The 14,687-nt window shown below is 42.8% G+C and overlaps 1 protein-coding gene across 8 annotated transcripts in view; it reads right to left on the bottom strand.

The window, feature by feature from the left end:
• The window catches only part of ARHGEF28 (Rho guanine nucleotide exchange factor 28), a 220,597-nt gene that overhangs the window by 1,055 nt on the left and 204,855 nt on the right, over nucleotides 1-14,687 (bottom strand). For all 8 annotated transcript variants that reach the window (XM_025205648.1, XM_025205646.1, XM_025205647.1 and 5 more), the window contains one exon: nucleotides 6-89. In XM_025205648.1, the coding sequence (XP_025061433.1) occupies nucleotides 6-89 (84 nt within the window). The remainder of the gene's footprint in view (nucleotides 1-5; nucleotides 90-14,687) is intronic.

The following is a 14,687-nucleotide window of genomic DNA, read 5'->3' as shown; positions in this document are numbered from 1 at the left end:
CAGGAATGCATCTGCAAGCTGCTGTGGTTGGACGGTTCCGCGATTCGCACTGTATGGTGTTGGGTATTGGCTCTCTGCTGCATTTAAATCTGTAACATAAAGGAGAGCACCTGTTACAATAACCATATGAAACAGATACACACAAGGATGAAAAAGAATCTTACTTTGTTACTGTCAACTTGCTAGAGAGTCACTGGGGCACAACCTAAACCCTGTTAGGGTAGGAATGCTTCCTACAGTGAAGCAAAAAATATGGGCCTAATTCCAAGCGACTGAAGCCAGAAGAAGTCTTTGCACTGATTTTTTTTCCCTATAGCTTGGACTGGTGCCATTATTTTCATCACGGTACTAAAAACATACATAACTATATCCATAAACAAAATTTATACCTATGTTGCACTTACCCTGCATCCACTAATGGAATGGTATAAATACTGTAAGAGAAGGACTGCAGGGCAGTACGCAGGATGCAACATTTATTTTCACTTGTTAGTGAGACCAACTCATTCATCAAAGTGCTAAGCTGTCCAACAGCACATAGGGTATATTTTCAGTCAGACTGAGGAGTTTTTTTGTTTTTAGGAGTGCATTTTTTGTGCTGCAAAAGACCTGTGGGATTAAATCTTGGCCATCTAACTATCCTTATTTCTCTGCCACAAACTTCTCATATGATCTGCAGCATGTCATGTAATCTACTCCTGCCTCCATTCCCTGTGAATATAATAGGAAAAGTACTTTCCTATCTCACAAGGTTACATCACTTATAGGGGCTTATAGGCAGGCAGATTTGTAATTCAATTACACATACAAAGAGTGAGGCTGAATGTATAACAAGGTGGCTAAGGGAGACCCTTTTAAAAAATGTACAGCTTTCCAAGCCTTTTGGCATGATTTTTTACTTCCTCAAATTCCAAAATAGTGATTTATTTTCTACTCAGCTTTTCATTTTCATTCCAAGTTTCTTGAGATCATATACATTCCATATCACAATTTTTGGACTTTTCTATATCTTTAGTTAAACAAACACCGGGTTGCTACAGGAGTTGAAGTGAACAATAAGTTGATGCAGTTAACAACAGTGGATAAAGAAATTTAGCATAGCTGAAAATACTTGCTCCATACACCCCAATTTTAATGGAAAAAAGTTTGCTTTCAATAAATCAAAACCTTCAGATAACGTGCTGAGGAAAGGGTAGAACCTGCCAGTACTATATACATGGCAGCATCACTGGCACCAGGGGCAATCCAGTAGGCAGCAGGTTTTTCCAACCCTGCTGTCATGGACACAGTTTACAGCAATCTCGCTCTTTTAGGCAAAGTGCTCCTTGATGTTTTCAGTTCTTTGGCATCTTTTTTCTCATAGCCTGCTGGCCCGGAGAGTAGGTGTTGAGTGGCTGACAGTTGCGGGTAATTTTGTAGTGATCATGCACCTCTATTCTCTTGCTTGACATGTATGTACAGCTGATGATAATAAACAGCCTTTGGACCTGGCTCTCTGATCTGTTTTACATGTTAACCTTATCATAGGTATTTAAAGTGGGTCTATGACCAGTGCAATATGTTATATGGTAAAAGTTGCTTAGTTACAGTAAGGTATAAACAAGTACTAAATGACTGCGCAGTAAAGTCACTGATGCTGTGCAGTAGCTCGTTACTACTGCACAGTAGCACTGTGAAAAACTTCCTGCCACACAACACTACTGTGCAGTATTCGCACTGTATGGTGTTGGGTATTGGCTCTCTGCTGCATTTAAATCTGTAACATAAAGGAGAGCACCTGTTACAATAACCATATGAAACAGATACACACAAGGATGAAAAAGAATCTTACTTTGTTACTGTCAACTTGCTAGAGAGTCACTGGGGCACAACCTAAACCCTGTTAGGGTAGGAATGCTTCCTACAGTGAAGCAAAAAATATGGGCCTAATTCCAAGCGACTGAAGCCAGAAGAAGTCTTTGCACTGATTTTTTTTCCCTATAGCTTGGACTGGTGCCATTATTTTCATCACGGTACTAAAAACATACATAACTATATCCATAAACAAAATTTATACCTATGTTGCACTTACCCTGCATCCACTAATGGAATGGTATAAATACTGTAAGAGAAGGACTGCAGGGCAGTACGCAGGATGCAACATTTATTTTCACTTGTTAGTGAGACCAACTCATTCATCAAAGTGCTAAGCTGTCCAACAGCACATAGGGTATATTTTCAGTCAGACTGAGGAGTTTTTTTGTTTTTAGGAGTGCATTTTTTGTGCTGCAAAAGACCTGTGGGATTAAATCTTGGCCATCTAACTATCCTTATTTCTCTGCCACAAACTTCTCATATGATCTGCAGCATGTCATGTAATCTACTCCTGCCTCCATTCCCTGTGAATATAATAGGAAAAGTACTTTCCTATCTCACAAGGTTACATCACTTATAGGGGCTTATAGGCAGGCAGATTTGTAATTCAATTACACATACAAAGAGTGAGGCTGAATGTATAACAAGGTGGCTAAGGGAGACCCTTTTAAAAAATGTACAGCTTTCCAAGCCTTTTGGCATGATTTTTTACTTCCTCAAATTCCAAAATAGTGATTTATTTTCTACTCAGCTTTTCATTTTCATTCCAAGTTTCTTGAGATCATATACATTCCATATCACAATTTTTGGACTTTTCTATATCTTTAGTTAAACAAACACCGGGTTGCTACAGGAGTTGAAGTGAACAATAAGTTGATGCAGTTAACAACAGTGGATAAAGAAATTTAGCATAGCTGAAAATACTTGCTCCATACACCCCAATTTTAATGGAAAAAAGTTTGCTTTCAATAAATCAAAACCTTCAGATAACGTGCTGAGGAAAGGGTAGAACCTGCCAGTACTATATACATGGCAGCATCACTGGCACCAGGGGCAATCCAGTAGGCAGCAGGTTTTTCCAACCCTGCTGTCATGGACACAGTTTACAGCAATCTCGCTCTTTTAGGCAAAGTGCTCCTTGATGTTTTCAGTTCTTTGGCATCTTTTTTCTCATAGCCTGCTGGCCCGGAGAGTAGGTGTTGAGTGGCTGACAGTTGCGGGTAATTTTGTAGTGATCATGCACCTCTATTCTCTTGCTTGACATGTATGTACAGCTGATGATAATAAACAGCCTTTGGACCTGGCTCTCTGATCTGTTTTACATGTTAACCTTATCATAGGTATTTAAAGTGGGTCTATGACCAGTGCAATATGTTATATGGTAAAAGTTGCTTAGTTACAGTAAGGTATAAACAAGTACTAAATGACTGCGCAGTAAAGTCACTGATGCTGTGCAGTAGCTCGTTACTACTGCACAGTAGCACTGTGAAAAACTTCCTGCCACACAACACTACTGTGCAGTAGTAACTAGCTACTGTGCAATCGAAGTCTTGTGTAGATGCGGCCACAGAGAGTTAACTTTAGATTGACACCAGTTTAACTCAGCAAAATTTGATTCTCTACTTTAACGCATCTATTTTGCTAATGTTTGCATTTTTCATTTATTTCTTTTTTGGCAGCAGCAGTAGCAAAAGGATTACTATTGGCAGATCGTGATTCAATAAATGACAAATATCTTGCAGAAATATGGAAAAATTGACTTACTGATTAATGTATTTCGTTTGAAAAAATAATATAGCAAGGAAAAGACAAATATTTTTCCTCAACTGAAACTAACCTACAAAACAGATTAAATCAAGTTGGGCTGTTTATAATGTACATCACATTTTAAAGAGGTCCCTTCATCTTGAGCCAACCTAACATTAAAGTCAAGTAAGTTCGCTGGAGGATGGGTGGACAGCCATCGGAGCAAGCTCACTAAGCATCAACCGCAATACCAGCAGGTTAGGATGCTCAAGGGAACCCACTCCTACCCCAGCTTCTCCATGAGTACAAGGAAGCCTAGGGCCTCCAACGGCAAACTTATGTGCCTGTACACTAATGCTAGGAGTTTGGGGAATAAACAGGAAGAGCTGGTCCTTCTGCTAAACAGAAACGACTACAATCTCATAGGGATCACGGAGATCTGGTGGGCCGCCTCTTATGTCTGCACTACCAGTATAAATGGCTATACCCTGTACAGGAGAGATTGTGCAGAAAAGAGGGGCAGGGGTGTAGCTCTTTATGGGAAGGAGAGCAACACGTCCCTGCAAGCTGAGATTGGCATCCAAGGAGAATGACTGGAGACCCTTTGGGTTAGAATACATGGGGAACATAGTGAAGGGGATACAATGGTAAAAGTCGATGACAAACCTCCAAACCAGGAACAAATGCCTGACCAAGAATTTGCCAGGGAACTGGCCAAGGCTCCACGCTCTCAGTGCACGGTTGTCATGGGAGACTTCAGCTACCTGGACATCTCGTGTGATGAGCACTTGGCCAAATCTCACTGGTCACAAAGCTTCCTTATATGCGTGGATGACCTGGTACTGACCAAAGGGGATGATCTAAGCAGTGACCTAAGAACCAAAGGGAAGCTGGGTGACACTGACCGCGAGTTGATTACTTTCACTATCCATCGCAAAGCTGGCAAGTCAGCCAGCAATGCAGTAGTCCTTGACTTTAGGAAAGCTGACTTTGACAAGCTCAGGCGGCTTGGTCTTGAGGCCCTGAGAGGCCATGATTTCACAGGAAGGGAAGTTCATGAGGAGTGGTTGCTCCTTAAGGAAGCGATCCTAGAAGCACAAGAGGAATCTATTCCCACCCATAGGAAAGGAAGTAAAAGAGTTCAACAACCCCCTTGGCTCAACAGGGAACTCATTGACCTCTTATGTCTAATAAATGAAGGACAGGAAACACCACTCAGGAGGAGTATGCTGTACTGGTCCGCACCTGCAGGAAGTGAACTAGAAAAGCCAAGGCTGCAACTGAACTCCATCTGGCTACATTAATCAAGGACAATAAAAAGTCCTTCTTCAGATATGTGAGGAGTTGAAAGAAAAACAAGGACCACGTTGGACCCCTGCTAAACCAGCTGGGACAGCTGACTACTGGCACCCAGGAAAGAGCCAATCTGCTTAATGATTACTTTGCATTGGTTTTTCACCAGCCCAAAGGGACCACCACTCTGCTGAACATAATGCAGTGTGACTGGGGTGAAGATGAATATATGCCCACCATTGGCATGGATCTTGTGAGGGAGCATCTTGAGAGGCTGGACCCCCATAAATCAGCTGGTTGCACCTGAGTGCTAATGGAACTGGCAGACACCATAGTGCAGCCACTGGCAAGGATATTTAAGAACTCATGGTGCTTGGGCAAAGTACCCAAAGATTGGAAGAGGGCCAGTGTGGTGCCCATCTTCCAGAAAGGGAAGAAAGACGACCCGGGAAACTACAGGCCTATCAGTTTGACCTCAATCCCCAGGAAGATTTTAGAAAAAAAATTATCAAAGAAACCATTCTTGACAGGCTAACAGAAGGCAACATTCTGAGGGATAGCCAGCGCGGGTTTGTTGTGAGTAGATCTTGCTTGACCAATCTCATTTCCTTCTATGACCAGGTGACATATAACCTGGACAAAAGGGAAGAGGTTGATGTCATATAGTTGGACTTTAAAAAAGCCTTTGACTTGATGTCCCATGATGTCCCCATGGGCAACTGCGGCCTCGACTACTCCACAGTCCAATGACTGGGAAACTGGCTCCGAGGTCGGACCCAGAGAGTGGTAGTAAATAGAACCAAATCAACATGGCATTTGGTGACTAGTGATGTCCCCCAAGGCTCTGTTCTTGAACCTGTACTTTTTAATGTCTTCATTAACGATCTGGACACTGGCTGGCCAAGTTCACTGATGACACCAAACTTTGGGGAAGAGTGTCCACACTTGAGGATAGGCTGCTGATCCAGGCCAACCTCAATAGGCTTGCAAGGTGGGCGGATGAAAACCTGATGGCATTCAATATGGAGAAATGCAAGATGCTCCACTTTGGGGACAAAAACCCACATCCCACTTACAGGTTCGGCAGTGCTACACTTGCTAGCACCATGACCGAAAGAGACATGGGGGGGTCATGACTGACCACAAGATGAACATGAGCCACGAATGCAATACCACAGACGGCAAAGCAAACAAAACTCTGGCTTGCATCTATCAATGCATCTCGAGCAAGACCCAGGATGTCATCCTCCCACTGTACTTGACCTTGGTGAGACCACAGCTGGAGTACTGCATCCAGTTCTGGGCTCCACAACTTAGGAAGGATGTGGAGAAGCTTGAAAGAGTCCAGAGGAGAGCCACATGCATGATCAGAGGGCATAAGAACAGGTCTTAGGAAGAGAGGCTGCAAGCTATGGGACTCTTCAACCTAGAGAGGCACAGGCTCAGGAGTGACTTGGTGGCAGCCTCTAAGTACATAAGGGGTGTGCATCAGGATCTGGGGGAACACCTGTTCACCAGGGCACCCCAGGGGATGACAAGGTTCAACAGTCACAAACTCCTGCAAGACCATTTTAGGCTGGACATAAGGAAAAACTTCTTTACTGTCCAAGCCCCCAATGCCTGGAACAAACTCCCTCCAGAGGTGGTACAAGCACCTACACTGGACGCTTTCAAGAAACATTTGAATACTTATCTTGCTGGGCTCCTTTGAGCCTAGCTGACTTCCTACCCCTTGGGCAGGGGACTGGACACTATGATCTTACGAGGTCCCTTCCAGCCCTAATGTTTATGAAATCTATGAAAATGTATTAGATTGCCCATCCACAATAATAAGGGAGATTATGAGATTGAAATTGGCCAAGTTTCTAGACATTCTGAAAGAAAACCAGAATGATAATTCCTCTTTTAATTCTGATTCTGAGGAGACTAGAGTTAAGACATCAGCAGGCATTCACATATACCACAGCTGTTCCATTAACTCCCCATGTTAATTATTTTATGTAATGTCTTAAAACAATAGATTTTACCAGCTCCCAAATTCTGTGCTGAGATGCACACTCCTGGTCTCTTATCCAAATCAAAGAAAACCACATGTAGAACTCCAATGGCTGTAATTTCACAAACCACCGTTTAATATACTTGGACTTTTAACCATCACCGGGGGGGGGATTCATCTCTGCTGTGTTTTAGTTTACCAGTGAAAACCCTCCAAAGTTCATATCTTCAGTGTAACTGCCTGTTATGCAAAAAACCTTTAATCCATGCCAGCTTTCTAAACCAATTGTTTCCATAGCACTGAGATGTTCTAAATGTGTCACACTGAATGACAGACAAACCTTTTTCTACCATTCTAGATTAAATCCTTTTTCTGTGTTTTTTAAATAGGATAACAGAACCCAGGGGGTGAATGCCACTGCTACCTCACCCCTCACCCCCTTGCCTTCCACAAAATTCAGGGTTTTGGATTGCCTCTGGTGACTGAAGTCAACAGTCACGGGAAAAAGGGAGGTGAGTAATGGTGGCATTCACCCCCTGGGTTCTGGAGCACAGTGTAGTGGCTCCAGCTGTGCTGACGAGCCACTGCACTACCCCCAGAGGCGGGTTGTCTGGCCTGAGAGAAACTTCGTAGTCTGAATCCAGGCCACAGGGCCAAATGAGCTGGGCATCTCTGGTCTAGAAGACTGAGCGCAGGATTTCAGAGTCAGGACGTCCCAACATGCCACCCTGACTGTGCCCATGACTTGCTGTTGCTTTGGGCCATTCATTCCTTTCTCCAACTCAGTCTCTTCCATCTATAAAGCAGAGACTGAAATACTTACCTACCTTCCTCCCCTCCTCCTGGCAGGTTGTCAGGATTGGCTGGTTAATTTTGGCATAGCACTTTTAATATTTATTGCATGATACAAGTGTTAATTATTATTTTGCTTTTATTTTCCATGTCCATTTCTGCTGTTTAGCTATTTTTATAAAGTGCATACCCACTAAAGTCTAATTATCCATGTGAAGAAAGAAAAGGTAGAGAAAAGCCTTAGATTCAGTTTTTTCACAGTGTTTAAAAAAATGGCAGTAGTTAAAACAGTTAAATCTTCATATCACTTTTCTGCAACTGTTAAGAATTTGTGGAACCAGAGCTCAGCATGAGCAGTTACAACCAACTGACATTTCCAACTCAGTTACTTTTGAAAAACATTAATTGCAGATATTTTTTGCACAGTTTTTGGGATGCTGCTCAACTTTGGGCTCTTACAAAAATCAGCTTTTTCTAAGTGAATTGAAATAGGAGAGTATAAAGTAAGGGACATCTCAGTGTTTTTTGGAGTGACAAGTGATTTTGCTGGTCTAGAACTGCTTTCTCTAACCTGACAGATGAGCAAAGTGCTGTTTTTGGCTGCTACTTGGACAGGAAGGAACGTAGGCCCTGCCTAATAAAAGCACAATACGTCCCAGGGATGACACATTCATTTCGTAGGTGGAGAGGGTGCCTGCTGTCTTATTGCTTCAGTGCCATCCTGGAAGCAGCAAAGCCTTGAGACCAATCCAGAGAGCAGCTGGTATCACAGTAGGCAGTGTGATACCATGATGACAGCAGCTGCTCAGGGAGGAATGAAAGAACTGCCCAGAATTGCTAATCAGTATCTCAGGTGTAGGAAGGGCTGAACAAATGGACCGTGCTGTGTAAGTTTACAGTTATGCCATCATGGCCTCTTGTTATGCATGATAGTAACAGCTGAAAAGAACCATGCTTTATGAGGACTTCAGCACAGCACTGCAGATCCTACAGAGCAGGAAAATTGTTTGAATGAATGCTACAGGGTCAGGGTAATGTTAAGAGGCTTGCTTCAGATAAATATTTACTGCAAATGTATCCACAATCTAAACTGGCCTTCTGAAGAAAGGCTAGAAAAATTTAACCCAGCACCTAGTAGCACACTTGAAAGAAACCAGTATACTCATAAAATAGCTTGTTACAGTGGATTCTACCCAATATAAAGAGCTTGATATTATTCTCTAATACTCAGCAATTGATCATTGAAAAAAGCTTTTGGTAAAGATGCATAAGAATTATCTTATGAGTCCCCTTTGTCTGTTACTATTTTATTCCACTTGTCTAATCTGGGCAAAAAAATCAGCTTCATAATCCTCCCACATTTTAGTTTTTAAATTGACTTTCACCTTTTTCTTTCTTCTTTTTTTTGGGTACAGATTGGCTTGTGCTGTTCTACAAGACTGAAGAGGCTGTGCTTAGCTCCTCAGTTTGTTTAGCTCAACAGCGCACCCAAAAGCCCAAGGTCCACAAGTTCATGTGGCTAAAAGTAAAGAATGTTCAGCTGCACCTGATACCAACTGGAGCACTCAAAAAAATCTGAAAACCTTAATAACTCTCTGATGCTGCCACCCTTATTCATTCCAACATTGGGACTATTTTTATAGTAAGAAACTAAACAGCATGAGTTAAGACAGAAGAACCTGGCCCTTGACCTCCTCTATTCCATTTGAATTTTAAGCAACACAATTTTTGCTTCAAATTTCCACAGATGCATCCAACATTTGAAGATATTTCATGAACACCACACCATGGCCAGTAAAGTTAAGTCCCAACACAGAGCTATTTTACACACCACCCTACTGTGACAAGCTGAGCAAGTCTGGCTCCCACTGATGTCTGTGGGTGCTGAGGGCACTCAGCATCTGTCAAATGTCCTGTTGCATCAGGCCAGGCAGGCCCCTTTCTACTTCAAACATTTCTCATTCAAATTACTAGTGTCACTGCACATAACTAACTACCTTGTTACTCTAGGAGCTGCTACCAAACCAAATGTTACTTTGAAGCAATGCTAACCCTGCAAAAGCAAATGCATTCTTCCAGAGAAGGATGATATGGATAGGTCCAGAGTCTTGGTCCCAACTTCGGTAGCATGAAGCAACTGGCAAGTTGCCCTAAAAGGGTAGTTGAGGCCTCTCTTGACAAATATGAGCCAAGGATAACTTAGGGTATTTTGCTGCATCCACCAGCTCAAACTTCTTGGATATACAATTTTCATCTAGCAGTATTACTAACTCTTACACATAAGGCCAAATCCTCACCTGTATCAAGTTTCCTATGTGCAGAACTGAAGAAAGGAAAGCCAAAAAATCTGCTTCGTCAGAAGCCAACTGGTCAGATTCTAATCTAATTCAACTGCTCTTCTCTACCTCCATATTAGGATGTGTTGGAGGGATAACTGCTAGGAATTATCTAACCTGGAGTATCCCTTCAACTACTCATGCTTCATTGGGGATCATTTTAGTAGCCTACCTTCCTTTCTTCCTAGCCTTCCCTGTTAAAGAGCTGGCCTTTATGTTTAAATAAGACTGTATGAGATTATTCAACCATGATTTTTAATTTTGCAACTCAAAAAGTCAGAAGCTGTTTCAATAACTGCTGTCCTCTAAGACCAAAAAGCATTACATAAAGCCAGAAGGATCTGCAGCATTAAAAGTAAATCAAATAAGCTGTCTGTATGAATCACTGAATCAAACCAACTCTCTATGTATTAGCATAAAGAGCAACTAGCCTGCCTAGTGCATTTGTAAGAATGGAGTTCCTGTCTAAACAAAGTATACCAATAGAAGGCAAAGTCTAAACCTGGTATAAGCAGGTTCAGCTTCAATAAACGTTTCTGGAACAAATGCTGAGGAGCCGTAAATGGTGATTTAATAAAGACAGGACTTAGCTGCGAGAGAAATGGGCATAAATGAAAGGATGCAGTGTATGTACAAACATGAGAGGCTGGAATGCAAACATAGCTAGGAAAACAGCTAACAGCAAGCTGTAAGATAAACTGGCTTCCCACTTCCTGGCCTCTACATATCAATTAAATGTTATAGTTTTACTCTGTTCACTCCCTCTTCCAGTAGGTCAGGAACCAGACCCAAACCCCTGATCTTGGAGCTCAGGGACCAAGCACCAGCTCAACCCTCCACCAGGCCACAGTTCACAAAGGAAGCTTTCTACCTTCTCTTCCCTCTTGCAAGTAGAGGGACCTCACTGGGGAAAGACCTTCTACTACTGGCCCCTGATTGGCCTGGGTTCCCTGCCCCTGATTGGAGTCTCCCACCTATGTAAGACTTCCTGTTTCCTAGGGAAGCTGTCTGGACAATGAGGCTCTTTCTGTCTTTGGAGCCTCTGGTGTTTCTCTGCCTTTGTGCCTTGATACTAGAACTGACCACCTGTTGCTGACCCTGCTTGAACTTTGACCTCTGCATCATGTTTTGAATTGTTGGAACTTGGTTCTTGCAGGTATCAGACACAGCTTGCTCCTTGACTATGTCCTGTCTAGTGTTTAGGCTCTGGGTTAGACACTGACCCTCTGGCTTTGACCCCAGTTACCTCTTTGACCTCAGTTAACAGCTTCAGCAAACTAGCCAGGCTACCTACACCTTGGTATGTGAGAAGATAGGTATCAAATATTCAGATTCCATAGTGATAATTACAGGAAAGACAAAGATGGGTAGGGATTACCAGAGGCATAAAAGCAGCTAGGTACCCAGGGCAGCTGTGATACATGGAGGCAGTGGTAACCTCTGGCTGTCTGTGCTGCTGGTGTGGATGTGTGGCTGCAGTGGTAGATGTTATTCTTCTGCCACCAGCCCTCCAAGTTGGCAGCCAAGGCTAATGCCCCAATAACTCTGCCTTAGTTATGCTACTGAGAGTTACTCTCTAATTTCTTAGCAATATAATACCCTGTGGCTAAGGACAGGCATTAAAAAAGCCTGAGCCTGAATTGATTCAATCGTTGCTGGTTAGTCTAACCTAACTAGGCTGAACAGGTTTGTAACCGATAAGACATCTCCTTTAGACTGAAGAAATGCAGGCACATGCCTGCAGTGGCTCAGGCTAGAAGCCAGGGGGCACTAAAGCAGCCCTCCCTTTCCATGTACAGTGCTGAGCTATGACGGGTGTGTGGCCAGGCCCTGGCAGGACTCTCTGATTAGGGAGTGGTCCCCACCCCAGCTCCAGCCCAGCCCAGCAGGGATTTGATAACACAGTGTTTATCATCCCTAACTCAATGTTTATCAGCCCATCAAGAAAACAAAAACCTCTCTCATTAGTTCAAACTCTTCTTAAACAACTTTTTCCAAGGAAGAAATGGAGGGACATTACCAGCTACCTGTTGATTAGCTCCAAAAAGCCCTAGGTGGACACTGTCCTGTCTGCCTTACACAGACACCTGTCAGCATTAGCTAGCATACCATGTGCTAACTACAGTCCATGCTCTGGGAGAGGAGATGGGGGAATCCCTGCTTGAGCAGGGAGTTAGGGGGAGGGGACACAGCTGTACCTGCTGTCTCTGCCAGAACTCTAGCTAGGGAGCAGAGGGGAGGGGCCAGGCCAGCTCTCTGGAGCAGAGCACCCCACCCAGGGCTGCAAAGTATCTAGGATGCTGGGGGACTCTAGTTTAAGTTAAACCAGGAAGGAGTCTGGGACAGACATTGCATAAACCAGTTCGAGTTAAATCAGTTAAGTCTGATACTACATTCAACAAGGTTTATCTCAAATCGGTTTCAGCCATTTTGCAACTGGTTTATGTATACTGAATGTCTGTTCTGTTATAGGTTTAAACCAGTTTCTGATCCCTTCAACTGGCTTATGTGTAATGTCTGTCCCTAGCCTATGTGAACTAGAAAGCCTTTCAAGTGCCTCCATCACCTGGACCTTGCTTTACTCTTTGTTCTTCACCTTTTCAGGAAGCCCAAGATTCACATCAGGACTGCTGGTCCATGGAGCAGGTAGAGAATTTTTACCAATCCCCAAACCAGCCAATCCCATGTTTCCACCTGATTTGGACAGAACCAGTTGACATACTGAATGGGTTACTATGAACTTTACAATCACTTGGCATGAGTCAGGATTTGGCCATGTTGGCAAAATAAAATTTCATGAAATTACGATTTATTTCAGCTGCTTCTAGCATCAAATATTAAAATAAAAACATGAAACCTCACTCTTACTCCTTTCAAACTAATAAATGGTTTTTCTCATGTACAAAAAAGTGCAAGTCTTTTCTACCCTTTGCATCTGGATGGGCAAATAACATATCAAGTTCAGTCCAAAGCCATTTGAAATGGCAGAAACAACATATTTAGTCTCCAAACTAAAACTCATATATAAAGCAAAGTATTAGCAAGTGCCTATAGCGTTGAGCATAAAAGAATGGAGACTGAGACTCATATGCACTCATAATTCCATTATGTTCCTTTGAAAATTACAGTCTGCACTGGTTTTGCTTCTCTCCTTGTTGGCTGCTGTCCATTTATCAAAGCATCTGAGTGCCTCCAACATTAAATCAGCAGCAGCAACAAAGTCCCAAATGGATTTCAGTGGAGTCTCTGGCTCTTCTCCCTTTTCAGGATGAAGACTGTGGGAAGCATGCATGTATTTATTTATTTATTTATTTATTATGTGCTAAAGTTATTCTCAGTAGTAAATGGCTTGCCATATTAAGGCACAATTGTGGATGCGAGGGCAGTATGAAATGTGTTGCTTCATGGGGATGCCAGAAAACAATGCTTTGTGAGGAGTGCAGGGGGAACACAGTTCCTAGGCCAATCTTTGACAGACCATGGAATAGGGCTATTTCTGCTGTACAGAGAGGTGGGTTCGGGCTATGACTCCCCTTCAGATTTAACTGGATACTAATGCAGCTGCTAAAGGCAGAATCTTGTGATATGGGATGCAAGCATGGAGGCTGGCTGGGCCCACCTTGCTTGGAAGCAGGAAGAATCTTTGCTCTTATCTCCCTCTCTTCCCCCTTGCCCATTCATAAAGGTCTTGACACAACTGGGCCAGAGTGTCTGTCATTACTTCAAGTGCCAATCAATTATAGGCTTAGACTTTACATTGAAAACTGAAAATATTACAATTTTTGCTTACCCATCCAGGAAAAATATTGACCCTCATGCTACTGATGACAGATTTAGTTAAGCAGCTTTGGATCAAATTCTTTAATAGTACAAATAAGAGCAAATCCACTCATTTAATTGGAGCAGCATTTACAGGAATCTTCACAGTGCTGTCGATTCTTGAGATTCTTGTGTTTTTCTTGAAATCACAAGTTTTTGAACACATCTGATTAAGAAGTAATCTCAGTTTTCATTAGAAACATGTTTGTGGACCTCCTGACAGCCAAGAAAATGTTGAAAATTAGAATCTTAAATGCCCCAAAAACAGGAAGCAAAAAGAACCCAAATAACCAATTTAAAAGTCTCAGGATTCTTGGAGGCCTGATTCACGATACTGTAAAATCCTTAATGCTGGAAGTATTGAAATGTGGCTCTTCATTTTTATCAACAGTCACCTGAATTATCAAGTCTGGGAGGGAAACAAAAACAGCCTAAGAGGCTGCGCCTAGCTTTTAGAGAGGCTGTTGTTCCACTCAACTTTGCTTTGAAATTATTTAAAACAGTGTAATGTGACTCCCAAACCAGGCAAAGGAATTAGGGCTGTGCGAAATTTTGCCATCCGTTTCGTTTCAACACTGTTTTGACCAATTCTGAGGTCAAAACAGCAAAATCGAAAGAAAACAAAAGCCCTTGAAATAGCCTCAAAACAAAATGAGGCTGGTCGAAACGTTTCGAAAGTCAAAACGTTTCAACCATAGGCTGGGGATAGGAAGTCAGTCCAGTTGTGCTGACTTTCCATTCCCATCACGAGATCCGGTAGGGGGCGGCAAGTCAGCCCAGCTGGGCTGCTTCTCCAACCCCTGTGCTAGATCTAATGGGGGGGGGGGGGGGGGGGGGGAAAAGGGGAAGAG

This window comes from Alligator sinensis, unplaced genomic scaffold, assembly GCF_000455745.1.
Source record: "Alligator sinensis unplaced genomic scaffold, ASM45574v1 scaffold274_1, whole genome shotgun sequence".
Taxonomy (NCBI): Eukaryota; Metazoa; Chordata; order Crocodylia; family Alligatoridae; genus Alligator; species Alligator sinensis.
The sequence above is the reverse complement of the archived record's forward strand: the minus strand, read 5'-3'. Positions and strand labels throughout refer to the sequence as shown.